Below are 18,221 nucleotides of genomic sequence, written 5' to 3'. Positions count from 1 at the left end.
TGGTTCATGAATGACACATGAACCCCCCTCCCCACGGCACAGCCAATGAATGGCGCAGCCAACAAACGGCGCAGCCAATGAATGGTGCAGCCAATGAATGGTGCAGCCAATGAATGGAGCGGCCAATGAGCTTCGTGGCCCCTGAGCTCGCAGCCAATGAACGGAGCGGTCCATCAGTGTCGTCGCCAATGAGCCTCGCGGCCACGGTCAATAAACACAGCAGCCAATGAATGCAGCGGACCTCGAACGACGGAGGCCATGAGTGTCGCGGCCAATGAGCGGCGGGTCCGAACGGCGCAGACAACGACCGTGGCGGTCCGTCAGCGCAGCAGCCATCGGTCAATGAGCCGCGCGGCCAATGAATGGGGCGGGTCCTGAGCCACGTGACCTCTGAGCGACGGGTCATGAATGGGGCGGGCCTTGAGCGCGGCAGCCAATGAGCCACGTGACCGACGAGCCGCGCGGCCAATGAATGGCGTATCCTCTGTGCCACGTGACCACTGAGCGGCGGGTCATGAATGGGGCGGGCCTTGAGCGCGGCAGCCAATGAGCCACGTGACCGACGAGCCGCGCGGCCAATGAACGCGGCAGTCACCGCGCGTCGCGGCCAATGAGCGGCGCCGCCACCGATCGGGGCGGTCCCCGGTGACCGCGGCCAATGATCGCCGCGGACGGGCGCGGCGGCGGCCAATGGCGCTCGGGGCGGCGGTCTGACCGCGTCCCGGAGGCGCGGGCGGCCATTGAGGGCGGCGTGCGGAGCGGCGGCGGCGCTGCCCGCGGGCCCCCGAGCCGCGGGGGGCGATGGAGATGAAGAAGCGCATCAACCTGGAGCTGCGGAACCGCGCCCCGGAGAAGGTGCGGGACGGGGGAACCCCCCGTAATCCGGGCACCGGGGACCCCGCTCCCAACCTGAGACACCCCCCGGCCCCTCCCCCGCTAAGTAATCCGCGCACCGGGACCCCCCCCAGTCCGGTCACTGGGACCTCGGCCCGGGGCACCTCCTAATCCGGTCACCGGGACACCTAGGCCGGACCCCCCCAGCCCGGGCACCGGGACCCCCCCAGCCCGGGAATCCTCCCTAATCTAAGCACCAGCACCGGGACCCTCCCCAAACCCGAGACCCCCAGCGCGGGACCCCTCCTCCAACCCAGACACCGGCACCGGGACCCCTCCCAGCTCGGTGCTCCCCTAATCCAGGGACCGGGACCCCCCCAGCCTGGGAATCTCCCCTAATCCAGGCACCGAGACCCCCCCTAATCCAGGCACCAGGACCCCCCTAATCCAGGCACCGGGACCCCCCCCAGCCCGGGAATCCCCCCTAATCCAGGCACCAGGACCCCCCCCAGCCTGGGAATCCCCCCTAATCCAGGCACCGAGACCCCCCCCAGCCTGGGAATCCCCCCTAATCCAGGCACCGGGACCCCTCCAGCCTGGGAATCCCCCCTAATCCAGGCACCGGGACCCCCCTAATCCAGGCACCGGGACCCCCCCAGCCCGAGAATCCCCCCTAATCCAGGCACCGAGACCCCCTAATCCAGGCACCGGGGTCCCCTCAACCCGGGAATCCCCCCTAATCCAGGCACCAGGACCCCCCCAGCCCGAGAATCCTCCCTAATCCAGGCACGGAAAGCCCCCCCAGCCTGAGAATCCCCCCCTAATCCAGGCACCCGGACCCCCCAAGCCCGAGAATCCCCCCTAATCCAGGCACCGAGACCCCCTAATCCAGGCACCGGGGTCCCCTCAACCCGGGAATCCCCCCTAATCCAGGCACCAGGACCCCCTCAGGCCGAGAATCCCCCCTAATCCAGGCACCAGGACCCCCCCAGCCCGAGAATCCTCCCTAATCCAGGCACGGAAAGCCCCCCCAGCCTGAGAATCCCCCCCTAATCCAGGCACCCGGACCCCCCAAGCCCGGGAATCCCTCCTAATCCAGGCACCAGGACCCCCCCAGCCCGAGAATCCCCCCTAATCCAGGCACCGGGACCCCCCCAGCCCGAGAATCCCCCCTAATCCAGGCACTGGGACCCCCCCAGCCCGAGAATCCCCCCTAATACAGGCACCGAGAGCCCCCCCAGCCCGGGAATCCCCCCTAATCCAGGCACTGGGACCCCCCCCCCAGCCTGGGAATCCCCCCCAACCTGGGCCCTGGGACCCCTTAACCACCCCCCCACCCCAGCCTCAGGCACCGGGACCCCAACCCTGGGGAGCTCCCCCTGATTCCCACCTCTGGGACCCCCATTCCGGATCTCTTGAGGATCTCTTTACCCACAGCCCCGGGACCCCCTAAACCTGCGGAGACCCTGAACACCAATACCAGTGAACCCCCCCCAACGCCCTGAGACACCCCCCAAGTCTTGGGACCCCCAACCCAGAGCCCCCCTGAACCGAGGACCTCCAGCTCTGCAGAGGCCCCGGGCACCGATTCCTGTGGACCCCCAACCTCGAGACCCCCCACCTGATGAAGTGGGGCTGGGGGACACCCCCCTGACTCTTGGTGTCCCCCCACCTTTTGGACACCCCTCCCCTTGGTGTCCCCCCACCTTTTGGACACCTCTCCCCTTGGTGTCCCCCCACCTTTTAGACCCCCCACTCCTTAGTGCCATCGTGTGTACCCCCTCCTCTTTTGAGCCCCCCTCCCCTTGGTCTCACCCCCCTTTGGAGCCTCCGTGTCCCCTCTTTTCCCTCCTCTCTCCCTCTCCATCTTCTCCAAATTCTGCATCCTGGTGGGTCCAAGGAAGTGGAGCAAAGACCGGATTCTCCGGCATCGCCACAAGGCCGTCCGGGCCGGGATTTTGGGGCTGGGATGCTGGGATTTGGGGCTGGGATGCTGGGATTTGGGGCTGGAGGACTTGGATTTGAGGCTGGAGGTCCCTAATCTTGTGGATTCACCGCCACGTCCCGGTCGGTACCTATCGAGGTCTCCAGAGCCACCCAAGGTCCCTCTCGCAGCCGTGGGCTGGAAAACTTCCTCCTTCGCTGGAGCGATGCGTTATTTTTCCCTCAGAAACAATGAGGAGTGGCTTCGCGCTGGCAAACTCTGTCCTTGGAGTTACTGCTGCGCTCCGGAGAACGGAAGAGTCGCCTCGTTAGTGTCCGTCCTAACGAGCAGCTTGTCCTGCTGTAGGAGAAATAATTTAGCATTAATCGTCTGCTCCTCATTCCCACTCCTGGATCGATTATCGAGTTGTTTTGGTGGGTTTGGCAAGAGGAAACGACTTAATTGGGCTTTAATTAACATGCGGAACTCGCTGCTGAAGTGATCCGGAGTCGGGTTTGGGGTTCAGAAAGTGGAACGGGTTTGTAGGTTCGAATGCACACAATTAAATCGTTGGACTTTAGAAACCAATGCTTGTTGGACCCATGGGCGTCTCCCACCCCGGCGGCGCCGTGGGAACCTGTCAAGGTGTCCGTCAGCGGAGTTTGGGGTTGGATCGCAGGTTTTGGGATGCTTTTTGCGTGCTTTCGCTTTTAACCTGGAGGATTGTGGAGCACATATCCACTCTAAATCTAAACCAAAGGCCAAACCAGCAGAGATTTAACGTTCTTCAGGTCGTGGTTGAGATGAAGTGGGTGGGTCTCGATGCTCCGTGGACTGATGGGTGATTTGCTGTCCTGTTTGAAGGTGACGGAGTTGGTGCTCGATAACTGCCGGTCCAGCAATGGTGAGATCGAAGGCCTGAACGACTCCTTTAAAGAGCTCAAGTTTCTCAGCATGGCCAACGTAGAGCTGACGTCGCTGGCCAAGCTTCCCACGTTGAGTAAGCTCCGAAAGGTACGTCCGTCGCTCGATTGTGCGTTGGGAAGTGCAGGTCATGAGTGGTGACCCATGACTGTGTATTTTGGCACTTGCAGATGAGCTTGCGTGGTGCTTTGTGAGGACATCTGAACTGGGTTTGGGTTTGATTTAGGTTTAGATTAGACCTTAGGGAGAAATGCTTTGCTGTGAGGGTGGTGAGGCCCTGGCATGGGTCGCCCAGAGCGGGTGGGAGATGTCCCATGCCTGGAAACATCCGAAGTCGGGTTGGATGGGGCTTTGAGCAGCTTGGATCTGGTTGGAGATGTCCATGCCCGTGGCAGGGGGTTTGGACTGGATCACCTTCACGGTCTCTTCCAACCCAAACCATTCCATGATTCTATGATCTCCAGGTAATTATGGCCCAGTTGGGCTTGACCAGTGACGCTAAGGCAGTTAACGCTGGTCTGTTAGAGCGGTGAAGGTCAGCCATTCCTCCTGGAGCACCGCTGGTTGGTGAGAGGCCTTCATGTTGCCCCGCGGGTGAAACATCGCTGCAGAATCACGGTTTGCAGTGAATTCTAGCATTAAATATTCTGCTAATTTAAGGTTGAAGTATCCACAGCTTTGGGATTTTAAGGAGAGCTTTATAATTCTCTAAACTTCAAGAAACTCCAACATCCAAAGCGTTGACACAACTGATGCGTATCAACTTGTAGGACTTCTCAAACAGCGTTGGGATTTGACCGTTGAGGGACAGAGAGAATGGTTCAAAATGAATCTGACGGTGAAAATCTGATGGTTTAACTTCAATTTCTTCTCTATCGCAGTTGGAGTTGAGCGACAACATCATTTCAGGAGGCCTGGAGGTCCTTGCAGAGAGATGTCCGAATCTCACATATCTAAACTTAAGTGGCAACAAAATCAAAGATCTTGGCACTGTGGAAGCTCTTGTAAGTATGAAGTGAGGGGTGCGAATGAGGGCTGAGCCAATAAATGATCTCTTTTAATGAGAATAAAAGGGTTTTTTTGGAATTGAGTGGTACGACCGTGGCCGTAAGGGCTGCGCAGCAGCAGTTTTGTCGAGCACAACAGCAAAGAGAAGCTTTAAATGGGTGCCGTGTAAGAACGGCGGCACGAACCAGGCAGAGCGTGAGATGTTCTGGCTGCTTGTAGAACCACGGAACGGTTTGGCTGGGAAGGAACCTCAAAGCCCATCCAGTTCCAACCATGGGCAGGGACCCCTCGCGCTGCATCGGGGCTCCACGCCCCATCCAACCTGGCCTGGAACCCCTCCAGGGCTCCGCCACGAGGCACACAAGGTTCATTTCTCTCCTCTCCTGTCTCTATACTGCTTCGTCCTTGCCCGCTCCGGTGCTGTGGGTCCTGCAGTCATCCAGGTTTTCAGTGTTTCTGCCTGGTCTTGGCTTAATTCGCTTCAGAGCCGCCGTTATTAGAACTGGTTCTTATAAGATTCCCTCGGTGAGCAGTGGGACGCGTGGAATGAGAGACTTCTTGAGCTTCTGTTTTGTCTTTGTAAGAGGAGCAGCCAGTGATGTCTCACTAATCCTCTTGTGTTCATTTGTTAAGGTACGGTTTGTCTCATAAGCAACTGCCTTAAGCTCTCGTTAAACCGTGAGGTGATTAGGACGCGTAAGAGAGGCGGTCAGGTAGGAGCAAAGCTGGAAAGCACCGGGAGAAGGACACCGAAAGGCAGGGGAAGCTCCGACGCCTGTCGCCGTGGGCTCTGTCTGCTCTTTTCTCTCCCTGAGGATGGTTTTAGGGCTTTGGTATAACCTGCGTGGTGTTAAAACTGCTCCTAAAGCTCCTTCGCCCACTTCAGCGGTGCTTTAGCTCGGCCGGCTGCGAGGAGACCTCAGAGCAGCTTCCAGGGCTGAAAGGGGCTCCAGGAGAGCTGGAGAGGGGCTCTGGATCAGGGAGAGCAGCGACAGGATGAGCAGGAACAGTTTTGAGCTGAAAGAGGGGAGATTGAGGTGAGATCTTGGGGAGAAAATCTTTATTTTGAGGATTTTGTCCAGGTGGTGGCTGCCCCATCCCTGGAGGGGTTCCAGGCCAGGTTGGATGGGGTTTGGAACCCCTGATCCAGCGGGAGGTGTCTCTGCCCATGGTTGGAACTGGATGGGCTTTGAGATCCCTTCCAACCCACGATTTTAAGCACTCCTATTGTTTCTCACTGCTGCAAACAAGGTTTTGAACTGAAGTTGGCATTTAACAGGGAGCAAAACACTGGCCAGAAGGGCCGGGGACACCGAATCCTGTGGCTGTTGGTGTTTGGGCTGTGACCGCGCTGCAGCGTGCGCAGTTCTGTCAAGAAGAAGGGGTGGGGGGGAAAAAAAAAAACCACCCCTTTTTGCTTCTTTTCAGCAAAATCTTAAAAACTTGAAGAGTCTGGACCTGTTCAAGTGTGAGATCACAAACCTGGAGGACTACAGAGACAGCATTTTTGAGCTGCTTCAGCAAATCACGTACCTGGATGGGTTTGATCAGGAAGATAACGAGGCGCCAGACTCTGAGGATGACGATGATGAGGGTAACTTCCCAAATAAACTGTGGATAGTAGCAGTGTGCCGGAACCAAGGTGTGAACGCAGCCGGGGCCGACGCTGTGCTGTGCTCCTGCGCTCGAGTTCTATACTTGCGTGATTTAACACGCTGTGATACAGGAGGAGACTCCTGGCTTGGAGTGTTATTGCAGAAACCTTCTGAGCTTAAGGGAATTTGGCTAAAGATATTGCAACGAAGATATAATACTGTCAAAATAAGTCGTTGGCAGCTTTGGCGCTGCTGAATGATACAAAGCGCGGCAACCAACGCGTTATTTTGTATGGAAAATGATAATTGGACTGGTTTTGTAATGCCTTCAGTCCTGCGCTCGAGCGCAAACGAAGTTCTTGTTCAAAGAGGCGCGTAGTTCCTCGTGACCCGCACTCAGTCGCAGTCGCTAACGAGGCTGTTTGTGCCTCTTTGCGTTGTTCCCCGGCTGCGAGGAAGCCCGTAGTCCGGGTTGGTAGCGAGTCCTCCGGCGCCTCGGAGCCTGGAAGGAAGGCTGCGTTTAAGAGCTCAGTCAAAGCCAGAGAGTTGATAGCCGGGATGTGGAAATAAATCCAATATTTGAAGTGGGATTAATAGCTTATTAACTTGAAAAAGAATTTCTGCGTTAAATCGTTTTGTCATCTCGTGAAATTTGCTTAACTGAAAATGCGAAAGTGATGATCTACTCCAGAGGTGGAAATGAAACGAGAGTTCATCTCCCAAACTGTAGGTGTTTCCGAGTTCCTGGCGAGTGATTAAATAACAGATAAATGTAATAAGTTAAGCTGGGTTTGCCTTTACATATTTCAGGGTTTGATTCCGTAGAGAAGCCTCCCTTCCCCTGGCGGAATCCCAGCTCCCGTGCAGGAGTTTGCAAGCGTCGCTGCTTCAGGCACGGAGAATTCCGCCTTAAGCTCGCAATGATAAAACATCGTTGGCCTTTTTTGAGGGGAAACCTAAAGATTAACTTCGTTAAATTCCACTCATTTCCCACGCGTCGCCTGCATTTTAAAAGATAAAAAACTCCAAACCTTTCTGGAGAACAAAACCATTCCAACTGTCTCGGCTCGGTGTAGCCACAACTGCCCAAAGAGGAGTTAATGGAACTTAACTTTTAGTGTATCCTTCATTTCAGAAGGCGATGAAGATGACGATGATGAAGATGAGGGTGAAGCTGGTCCTCCAGGAGAATACGAGGAGGAAGATGATGAAGATGACGGAGGCTCCGATTTGGGGGAAGGCGAAGAGGAGGAGGAAGTGGGTCTGTCGTACCTGATGAAAGAAGAGATCCAGGTAAGGTTTGTAAATCCTTCCACGGCAACAAAATGCGGCAAAGCCGGCGGCGGTGTGAATTCCAGGGTTATAAACGCAGCGGTGGGGCAGCGAGGTGGTTTGGAGAGAACGTGGCTGTCGCTGCAGTTCAGTGTTGGCTTCACCCTGTCGGCAGTGGAGACGGCCCCGGCTGATTGCCAAGGGTTGGATGGCTTTTATCCGCTCCTCGACGGTGTGGGATGGCAAAGCCTCTGCTCTCTGAGCTAAGGAAGCCGCTCTCTCCCGGCTGAGCGCTGCTGCCGGTTAAACTTTTGGCACAGAAAGGCATATTGAGGAGAATAAATGAATATCTGTTCAAAAACCAACCCAAATACCTCAGTCTTGAGAGGAAAGAAAGAAATAGCAGCAAGTTACGAGCGCTTGAGGTAGAATGAAACAAAAGAAGAGTCTGGTTTTTGCTGTAATGCTGGTTTTGTACCACGCGCTCACTTGAAAATGATTTTAGTGGTGGTGGGAAAAGTGGCTCAAAGGATCTTCGAAGGAGTCCGGCGCTAGAAAGCAACCGGAGGAGCGTAAGGATAGGAAAATAAACCCGTTTTACAGGGTTGTGAGCAGATTCCTGTAGATATGAACAGGTTGTGCCCAAGTGGTTCTTGGATAGAAGCCCTGAGTCCCGATGTGTTCAAGGTACTGGGTTGAAAACTGGTTGGATGGCCCAGAGAGTGGTGGTCAATGGAGTTAACTCCAGCTGGAGGCCACTCACAAGTGGGGTTCCTCAGGGCTCGGTACTGGGTCCAACTCTGTTCAATGTCTTTATCAATGACCCGGATGAAGGCATTGAGTGCACCCTCAGCAAGTTTGCAGATGACACTGAGCTGGGAGGAAGTGTGGATCTGCTGGAGGGTAGGGAGGCTCTGCAAAGGGATCTGAACAGGCTGGACCGCTGGGCCGAGACCAATGGGATGAGGTTCAACAAGGCCAAACGCCGGGTCCTGCACTTGGGGCACAACAACCCTGTGCAGCGCTACAGACTGGGGGAAGAGTGGCTGGAGAGCTGCACGGAGGAGAAGGACCTGGGGGTGCTGGTTGACAGCCGACTGAACATGAGCCAGCAGTGTGCCCAGGGGGCCAAGAAGGCCAATGGCATCTTGGCTTGTATCAGAAATGGGGTCACCAGCAGGGCCAGGGAGGGGATTCTCCCTCTGTACTCAGCACTGGTGAGACCGCACCTCGAATACTGTGTTCAGTTCTGGGCCCCTCACCACAAGAAGGATGTTGAGGCTCTGGAGTGTGTCCAGAGAAGAGCAACGAAGCTGCTGAGGGGCTGGAGAACGTCTGACGAGGAGCGGCTGAGAGAGCTGGGGTTGTTTAGCCTGGAGAAGAGGAGGCTGAGGGGAGACCTTATTACTCTCTACAACTGCCTGAAAGGAGGTTGTGGAGAGGAGGGAGTTGGGCTCTTCTCCCAAGGGACAGAGGACAGGACAAGAGGGAATGGCCTGAAGCTCCACCAGGGGAGGGTCAGGCTGGATATCAGAAAACAATTCTTCACGGAAAGAGTCATTGGGCACTGGAACAGCTGCCCAGGGTGGTGGTCGAGTCACCTTCCCTGGAGATGTTTAAGGAACGGGTGAATGAAGTGCTGAGGGACATGGTTTAGGGAGTGTTAGGAATGGTTGGACTCGATGATCCAGTGGGTCCTTTCCAACCTTGTGATTCTGTGATTCTGTACTGAAAGCCGCGTTGGATGGGGCTCAGAGCCCCTGATGCCGTCGGAGGTGTCCCCGCCCGTGGCAGGGGTGGGACTGGATGGCCTTTGAGGTCTCGCCCAACCCAAACCAGTCTGTGTTTCTATAATTCTTGAATTCACACGGACGTGCAGAGCATCTCGAACTCGGCTCTTTGGTCATTTTGCTTTTGTCCCTGGTGCTCATGTGATTTGCTCACGAATGTAACCTTGCCCCTGCCTCGATGCTCCTGCCTCAATGCTCCGAAGAGGCCGTGGGGATTACACACTTAATAAAACTAAAACTGAATCGGTGACTCTGTTCGGAAGCCAAGACCTTAGGGATAGTTCTTTGGGAAGCGAACAGGACGTGACTAGGAAGGATATTGGGAATTAATGGTGTGTGATCATTAGCGCGGGTGTATTCCCTGCACGTTGGGTGAGGAGGAATTGCCACGCGGAGCCGAGAAGGTGCTGAGACTGGAGAACCACAGCCCTTCTGGTGCCGGTGCCACAAAAGCAGAGGCTGAGGTGTTTGGCGTTGGTTTGGGTGAGGAGCAGGCGGTGGTCAGGGGGAGGTGTGTGAAGTTCTGAAGGAGTTCCAGCCTGGTTGCTTTTCCCTTGATCTCCTCCAATAGAATCACGTACCGGTCTCATTGCGATGAATGAATGCAGAGTGGTTTTAATTCCCGTGTTTAAGGGTTTCCTGATGTTTGCACATCTGTACTTGTTACGTTACGCCGTGTGTAAATCTGATAAAGCAGATGGATACGAAAACGTGACTGACTTTGTCCTCCGGGCCTGACGTGGTGCCAGTGCGGCAGAGATCTTTGCACCAACGCTTCAATTTTCGGGTGCTGCTGGTTGTTAATTGGTTTACATTTTTCAGCTATCTAAAAAACAAGGAAAAAAAAACCCCCACAGCTGAATTAATATGACATAAATAATAGTTTTCAGATACGAGCTGTGCTGCTCAATCATCTCCCTTAGTCTTTAATGGCAATGGGTAAAAGGAAACCTAAAGCCGTTTGTGTCTGTTGTTGTGGGCTGCAAAGTCCACGCGGAACGCGGTTTTGTGAGCTTCCGCTTGGATCGGCGCGTGAGCAAAACCCAAATAAACGGTGACTTTAAAGATATCTCCATTTTTGGAAAGGATGAAGATGACGACGACGACTACGTTGAAGAAGGAGGTGATGAGGAGGAAGAAGGTAAGTCCTGGAGTTGTTGAATTGTGACTTTCGCGATTAATTCTTTAGAATTATACCATTTATCCCATTAAAGTGCACATCCCAAATGTGCCAATTAGTTCTAAGGAATTAATTGGCACATTTGGGACGTGCACTTTGATGGGATAAATCGCTGTTTGTTGGGTCTGTTTCTGAAGGTGTGAAGCGTTTTAGGAGCTCGAGCAGGTGGGGGGACTTTGCTGGGTAGGGTTTGTCTTTCTTTTTGCTCGCTCGAACAATAAAGATAAGGAGGACTCGACAGCTTTCAGCATCCATGGTTGAAGCAGTTTCTAAAGCGTAAGGTTCTACATCCCCTCCAAAGTCAGAAATTCCACTTTTCCAGCCTGGAGAGCAGAGGGACTGTTCTGTACGCTGCGCCAGTGGGATTTACCTATGTGTGACATCTTTCATGCCTCCGAGGCTCCACTGGTGATGCCTCGGAAGCAGCAGTCGCAGCCGGGTTTTTCCCTTTATTGAGCTGAAAGCGGCTTCTCCGCTAAAACCTTTCTGCTTCGGAGGGAGCGAACGTGGCCTCGTGTCCCGTAACGGCTTCATTAGGGAGCCTCGTTATATTTATTTTCCTAACCTTTTATGAAAGGTTGAAACTTCTTCATTCCATAAATCACCGTTTTGATGCGAGATGCATGTGTAATGGTCAAAAGCTTGCAAAAAAACAACGCCTGTGCGTGTGGTTCGTGCAGCTTTAGAAGGTGCCGCGTGTCAAGGAGATGTGGGAAAGGCTGAAACACCACCTTTGGCCTTTTGCAGAACATCGAGTTCTCTTTGCAAGAAGTCATTGGAGTATTTTTTCTTAAAAGAACTTTTTTTACATTTTAAAGAGGACTTAAACAACACCAACACTATCAGTCACTCTTTTTTTGCCCCTCGTTGGAGGTTTCCAGGACGAAAGCCTCACGTTCGATGCTCCTGCTCCGTTCTGGGGCAGCAGAGTAGAGTCGCTGTAGAGGCAGGGGGCAGCTGTTAGAGTCTTGCACAGATATCGGTGCTCTCTTCCAAGTAGGAAGATGAGGACACCGGGAGTCCCCTGTTGGGCTGCTGGAGTTAAAATTACCCCACTTTATGCTTTTCTTGCTACGAGATTCTTGCAGAGCTTCGCTTTTCTAAGGGTTAGGAACTGCGTCGTAACGCTTAAACCAGTCCTAGCAGCAAGGCTTTGGGGTTAGTCCTGAAGTGTGCGTAAACTGTAGGCAAACTCTAAGTCTTCTCACGAGGCTGTTGTCCCCCCTCGTCCTTGTGCTGGACTCAGCGAAGCCGTTTTTGAGATGGACCCTGTGCTTGTGGGAAAAATGGAATTCCGACTCAGTCGTGCTCATTCTTCCCTCTCGGCGAACGCAGCCTGTGAGTCTCTGGAGACAGCAAAGCCCATTATCCAGGAAATGCCTGCTGGAAAATCAGTCTCTTAGATTGGGCAAAATTGCGTTTCAGGATTTCACCACAAGAGCGCAGAGTCCCCTCCCCTGGGGAACCGGTGGGATGGTCGTGTTAAAAGAGTAGTGCTCAATGGCTCAAAGTGCAGATGGAGATCCGTGACCAGTGGTGTCCCTCAGGGTCCGTACTGGGATCAGTGCTGTTCAATACCTTTATCAATGATATTGACAGCGAGATCGAGGGCACCCTCAGCGAGTTTGCAGATGACACCGAGCTGAGTGGGGCAGCTGCCACACCAGAAGGACGGGATGTCAACCAGGCCAAGGGCAAGGTCCTACCCCTGGGTCGGGGCAATCCCCAGTTTCAGTACACGATGGGGATGATGGGATGGAGAGCAGCCCCGAGGAGAAGGACTTGGGGTGCTGGTCGAGGAGAAGCTCGACAGGAGCCGCAACGTGCGCTCACAGCCCAGAAACCAACCGTGTCCTGGGCTGCATCAAGAGAAGCGCGGCCAGCAGGGAGGGAGGGGATTCTGCCCCTCTGCTCCTCTCTGGGGAGACCTCATCGGGAGGATTGGGGCCAGTTCTGGAATCCTCAACAGAAGAAGGAGATGGAGCTGTTGGAACGGGTCCAGAGGAGGCTCCGAGGATGCTGCGAGGGCTGGAGCACCTCCCGTCCGAGGACAGGCTGAGAGAGTTGGGGTTGTTCAGCCTGGAGAAGAGAAGGCTCCGAGGAGACCTTAGAGTGACCTTCCAGTACCTGAAGGGGCTCCAGGAAAGCTGCGGAGGGGCTGTTCATAAAGGCTGTGGGGATGGGACGAGGGGGAACGGGGATAAACTGGAGAGGGGCAGAGTTAGACTGGACATGAGGAAGAATCTCTTCATGATGAGGGTGGGGAGGCCCTGGCCCAGGTAGCCCAGAGCAGTGGTGGCTGTTCCATCCCTGGAGGGGTTCCAGGCCAGGTTGGATGGGCTTTGGAGCCCCTGATCCAGCAGGAGGGGTCCCTGCCCATGGCAGGGGGTTGGACCTGGATGATCTCTAAGGTCCCTTCCAACCCAAACTATTCTATGATTCTGAGATCACCTCTTCTAAAAGCACCTTTAGGCGTGCGATGCCTGAGCAGAGCGTAACGAGGTATTTGTGTCCCTCTCTTCCTTAGCAGAGGGCGTTCGAGGGGAGAAGAGGAAACGAGACCCTGAAGATGAAGGCGAGGAAGAGGACGATTAATCTGTTCCAGACACAGTAGGACCAGACTCTTCAGCAACAAAACACGCAATAGTGATTATGCAGACCTGTATGTCTCTATGTACCACAGATGTCCCTACAGAAGATATGTTAACTTTTTATAGGAAAAGTGTGGTTTTACTATTCTTGCCCTTTTTATCATTCCAAATAAGATATAATAGCCTGGTAGTGAGCCTCTATGTAGAAAACAATTGCCAGCCCTATAATCACTGAAGCCATTGTCAAGTTTCCCCCCTTAGACTTTGATTTGGAGCTCTTTAATTTCGTACACGCTTGCTGTGTTGGTCATCGTTAGCCCAGAGTTCAAACCCCCATCTCACCTGGGTTTAATATTGTGTGTTTCCTTCAGGATTTTCAAGTTTTCATACCTAAAAAGCTGAACTCGGAAATGCTGTTTGGCCAATTCCAGCCTTGGGAATGAGATGTTGGCTTATAGTATGAGTTTATGAGGGATTCTGTTTGACATCGGCAGCCAGATCACACCTTCATCGCGGCGTTTTAAAAGGTGGCTCCTGTAGTATTCAATTTTGAATTCTTCTACCCATTTTGGGTGTTTCATTGTAACGCCGCAGTGGGTTTCAGGAGATCTTTTTTCCCCTGCCCGCTCCAATGTTCACTGGGTACCTTCAGGAACGCATCCTGGCAGACCCAAAGGGTTGTAATCCTTCCATTCTCCCAAATAATGAGCAGTTCTAAACCCATTTCGCCAGAAGTCTCTGTTAAACTTTTGCTCCCTCTGCTCTTGCGTCGTCGTTTCAGGAATTCCGCAGCCGTTGGGGGGGGTTTAGACTATAAAATATGTGCGTTCCTGAGGCAGAAGTTAAGGGGTAACTCCTTCAAGCATGTGATTTTCAGGCAAACTCCCCCACTTTTCTACAATCATCGAAGAGGGAAAAAAACCCCAAATATCAATTAAATCTTTCTTCACAGGTTACCTTTTAAACTTCTTAAACCTGGTTGTAGGCAAAACACTCGCGTTCCTGGACGATGCTCGTTAATAGGTAGGGGTTTATATTGAACAGCTGCAGACTTGTTTGGGGGCAAGCACGGCTTTTTGCAGCCCGATATCACCAACAGGTCTTTCATTCTGCCCCAGTTCCTGTTTGAGCCGCTGCGAAACAAGTTCAGTCGTAAAGCATTCCCTCCGTTTAAAAGCGTAGTGTCGCTATAAAACTGATTCCCGTGGTTTCAACGTCATCGAACCCAATATCACACACAGTTTTATGCAAGAGACTTATTTTTGTATCTGTCCTGGCTGGCGTTAAATGGGGAGACGGTGCGGGTGGGGAGCAGGGAGATGCTCTGGACCCGAGCAAGAGTCGGTCAGTGAGTATTTAATAGCATTTCACACGCTCACAGACTTTTAACGCAACTTCCAGCTCTTAAATCAAGTTTAGATACCGCAGGATGTGAAGTTCTGCGAAGCTCAGTTTCTTGGGTGTGGGTTTCCCGCCCCGGATAGAGCCTTAAATCATAGTTTCTGCTGCAACGGTGAAGCACAGGCGTTAAAGGCGTCGGAAGGGATCCAGGGAGGTGGAAATGAACGGACTGAACGGGGTTCGCGTTTCTTAATGAAGACCTGTAAAGACACAGTCGTGGTGAAATGGCTTTGACAACCACAATCCGAGTTCCCGTGTTTGCGTACGGCGACAGAATGAATTGAAACCCTAGGTAAGTGCACGTCCCATCTCGTCGTGGAGGCTCTGTGTTCCAGGCAGTTGCTTTGTGCTCAGCTTTGAGATAGAAAAATGTCTTTTCCCATCTATTCCCTTAATATTTTTTTCTTTTTTCAGTCTCGGTGAATGATTCAAACCTATTATTTATACTTTCAAGTACCTCATGTCAGGGTTTTCCCTCTTTTACTGATGCATTTAAGATTAGTTTTAAATGGAACAAAAAAAAAAATATCTATTTTGATGAATTAAAATTATTGGAATAGCAGTTTTGTTTCAGCGAGCGCATCCAACCTTGACGCTGGATGAGCTCGTTGGACACTGCAGGATAATCCGGGGAGGGCTCAGCAGCCCTTCCCTCGGCCAGGCAGGCTTCACGCTTCCCAAAACACCTCGCGGTGTCGCGCAGCCGCCGCCGCCGCATCAAAAAACCTGAGCCTCACGCAGAACTTAAACCTTCCTGAGTAGCTTTGTCTTCTCCTGGGTAAGAGTTTCAGCTCCGTCAGCTTGGCATGCAAGTAAACAGCGCCGCGGTTTTTAAAACCAGAGCCTCCAAAAGAGAACTTTTGAATCTTTTTTGCTTGGTGGGTGGTCTTTTCATGCAAATACGTAAGGGTGGGTTTTATATTTTGTAGAGGTTTTGTCCTATTTTAATGCTCTTTGTATGGCAGTCTGTATATAGTGTGGTTTTGGTTCCTTCTCGACCTCTTTCCTTCCAACTTTGGAGTAACTGATTTTGTGCAACTGTGTTTTGAATAAAGCCATGACAGTGTTAAATTAAAGAAAAACAACCCCGCAGCACTCTTCGGATAATTTTTAGTTGTAACGAAACGTCGTTTCCTCCCCGCGTGTGCTGTAAATTTTAAATTAAAAAGTTTTCGAACCGAATTATTTCAAATAAATTGAGAATATTGTATTGGATTACTTTGGTTCGGTTTGTACAGCTGCGGAGAAGGTGGTGTTTCTTACGGAACGGAGTCGGGGGGGATTGTTCTTACCTGCTTTTTGTTACTGGGAATCGTGTGGAATTGGCCCCCGATCCGTGGGAGATGTCGCTGCCCATGGAAGGGGTGGGACTGGATGGGCTTTGAGGTCCTTTCCAACCCAAACCAAGTCTGTGTTTCTGTAATTCTCAAACCCACGGGCGCGTCTGGGTTGGTCCCTTAGAGAATTCCCAGAGGAGTTGAAGCATCCTGTATGAATAAATATTATCCGAGTGGCGCTGAGCTACTCAAGACTTAAGAAACAGAAATGAAAATCAAGCGCCTGATCCTACTTTGCCGTTCGTAAACGCTGTGCCTCGAAGCCCAAGTCGCCTTTTTAAAGTCATAACAACTCCTTTGTTCTACAACAGCGTTTAAACCCCTGCTTCTCTCCTCCCAGCCAGACAAAGCGTTGTTCTTCTTTTGGGATTAGTCCAAAAATCCTCTGGATGCACTTGAGAAAGGCTGTAACTCAACAGGCTTTTCTTCCACTGGATCGGTAATCGGCGAAGAAACCGGTGGGGAGAAATTGCCATTCCAGCTGAAGCTCTGCCCCTCACACCTATTTGCCCTCTGGAGCGATCCTGAGTTTTAAGAGTATTTTTAACAGCAGTTTAGGCTACTTTTGGAGGGATAGTGGTGGGTTTTTGTTCACTTAAAACCGAGCCGTTCCATTCTGGTGCGCGCACGGCAAAGGGAAGAGGGGATTTAGTGCCCGTCAGCGCAGGCGTGTCTTCAAAATCAGGAAAAACTTGAGGTATGGGTTGGAGCTCATTCTGTTGGAGGAGAGCGGCGTAAAAGCACCGCTCTCCCTGCGCCGGCCTCGCGGTCTCTGGGTTTTATCACTCAGCTCAGAGGGAAGCTGCACCCTAAAAGCACTCCAGAGTGCCGTCTCCAGCCCAGGCAGAAGGAAACTGAACCCTAAAAGCACCTCAGAGTGCCGTCTCCAGCCCAGGCAGAAGGAAACTGAACCCTAAAAGCACCTCAGAGTGCCGTCTTCAGCCCAGGCAGAGGGAAACTGAACCCTAAAAGTACCCCAAAGTGCAGTCTCCAGTGCAATAAGGAAGCTGAACCCTAAAAGCACCTCAGAGCACCTAAAAGCACCCCAGAGTGCCGTCTCCAGCCCAGGCAGAGGGAAACTGAACCCTAAAAGCACCCCGGAGCACCGTCTCCAGCCTAAGGAAGAGGAAGCTGAACCCTAAAAGCACCCCAGAGTGCCGTCTCCAGCCCAGGCAGAGCGAAGCTGAACCCTAAAAGCACCCCGGAGCACCTAAAAGTACCCCAGAGTGCCGTCTCCAGCCCAGGCAGAGCGAAGCTGAACCCTAAAAGCACCCCGGAGCACCTAAAAGTACCCCAGAGTGCCGTCTCCAGCCCAGGCGGAGCGAAGCTGAACCCTAAAAGTACCCCAGAATGCCGTCTCGAGCCCAGGTAGAGCGAAGCTGAACCCTAAAATCACCCCAGAGTGCCATCTCCAGCCCAGGCAGAGGGAAGCTGAACCCCAAAATCACCCCAAAGCGCCATCTCCAGCCCAAGCAGAAGGAAGCTGAACCCTAAAAGCGCTCTGTAGCACCTAAAAGCACCCCAGAGCGCCGTCTCCAGCCCAAGCAGAAGGAAGCTGAACCCTAAAAGCGCTCTGTAGCACCTAAAAGCACCCCAGAGTGCTTTCTCCAGCCCAGCTGAAGGGAAGCCTGCTTCAAAGCACCCCAGGATGCCTAAAAGCACCCCAAACTGCTGTCTCTAAGCCAGGCAGAAGGAAGATGAACCCTAAAAGCACCCCCAAATGCCTAAAAGCACCCCAGACTGCTTTCTCCAGCCCAGGTGGAGGGAAGCTGAACCCTAAAAGCACCCCACAGTGCTATCTCCAGCCCAGGCAGAGGGAAGCCTCGCAAGAGAGCACCCCAAAATGCCTAAAAGCGCCCCCGACTGCTTTCTCCAGCCCAGGCAGAGGGAAACTGAACCCTAAAAGCACCCCAGAGCACCAAAAAGCACCTCAAGAGTGCTTTCTCCAGCCCAGGTGGAGGGAAGCTGAACCCTAAAAGCACCCCAGAGCACCTAAAAGCACCCCACAGTGCTATCCCCAGCCCAAGCGGAGGGAAGCCTTGCTAAGAGCACCCCAAAATGCCTGAAAGCGCCCCCGACTGCTCTCTCCAGCCCAGGCAGAGGGAAGCTGAACCCTAAAAGCACCCCAAAATGCCTAAAAGCACCCCACAGTGCTATCTCCAGCCCAAGCGGAGGGAAGCCTCGCTAAGAGCACCCCAAAATGCCTAAAAGCGCCCCAAACTGCTGTCTCTAAGCCAGGCAGAAGGAAGATGACACCTAAAAGCACCCCAAACTGCCTAAAAGCGGCCCTGACTGCTCTCTCCAGCCCAGGTGGAGGGAAGCTGAAGGCTAAAAGCACCCCAGAACACCTAAAAGCACCCCACAG

At 53.1% G+C, this 18,221-nt stretch overlaps 1 protein-coding gene across 2 annotated transcripts; it reads left to right on the top strand.

Moving 5' to 3' along the window:
• Window positions 1-682: 682 nt before the first annotated feature.
• Window positions 683-15,734, top strand: ANP32E (acidic nuclear phosphoprotein 32 family member E). Of its 2 annotated transcripts, none has more exons than XM_054050717.1 (7): window positions 683-855; window positions 3,623-3,772; window positions 4,564-4,686; window positions 6,119-6,284; window positions 7,421-7,578; window positions 10,434-10,488; window positions 13,058-15,734. In XM_054050717.1, exons 1-7 carry the CDS (start codon window positions 802-804, stop codon window positions 13,120-13,122), a joined length of 771 nt encoding a protein of 256 aa, XP_053906692.1. In that variant the 5' UTR covers window positions 683-801; the 3' UTR covers window positions 13,123-15,734. The 2 variants fall into 2 exon arrangements, with proteins under 2 accessions (XP_053906692.1, XP_053906691.1); XM_054050716.1 differs by having other exon boundaries at window positions 685-855; window positions 13,055-15,734.
• Window positions 15,735-18,221: the final 2,487 nt, after the last annotated feature.

The sequence above is a fragment of the Cuculus canorus genome, chromosome 28 (genome assembly GCF_017976375.1).
Source record: "Cuculus canorus isolate bCucCan1 chromosome 28, bCucCan1.pri, whole genome shotgun sequence".
Lineage (NCBI taxonomy): Eukaryota > Metazoa > Chordata > Aves > Cuculiformes > Cuculidae > Cuculus > Cuculus canorus.
Note: the sequence above shows the minus strand (reverse complement) of the source record. Positions and strands in the feature narration are given on the sequence as shown.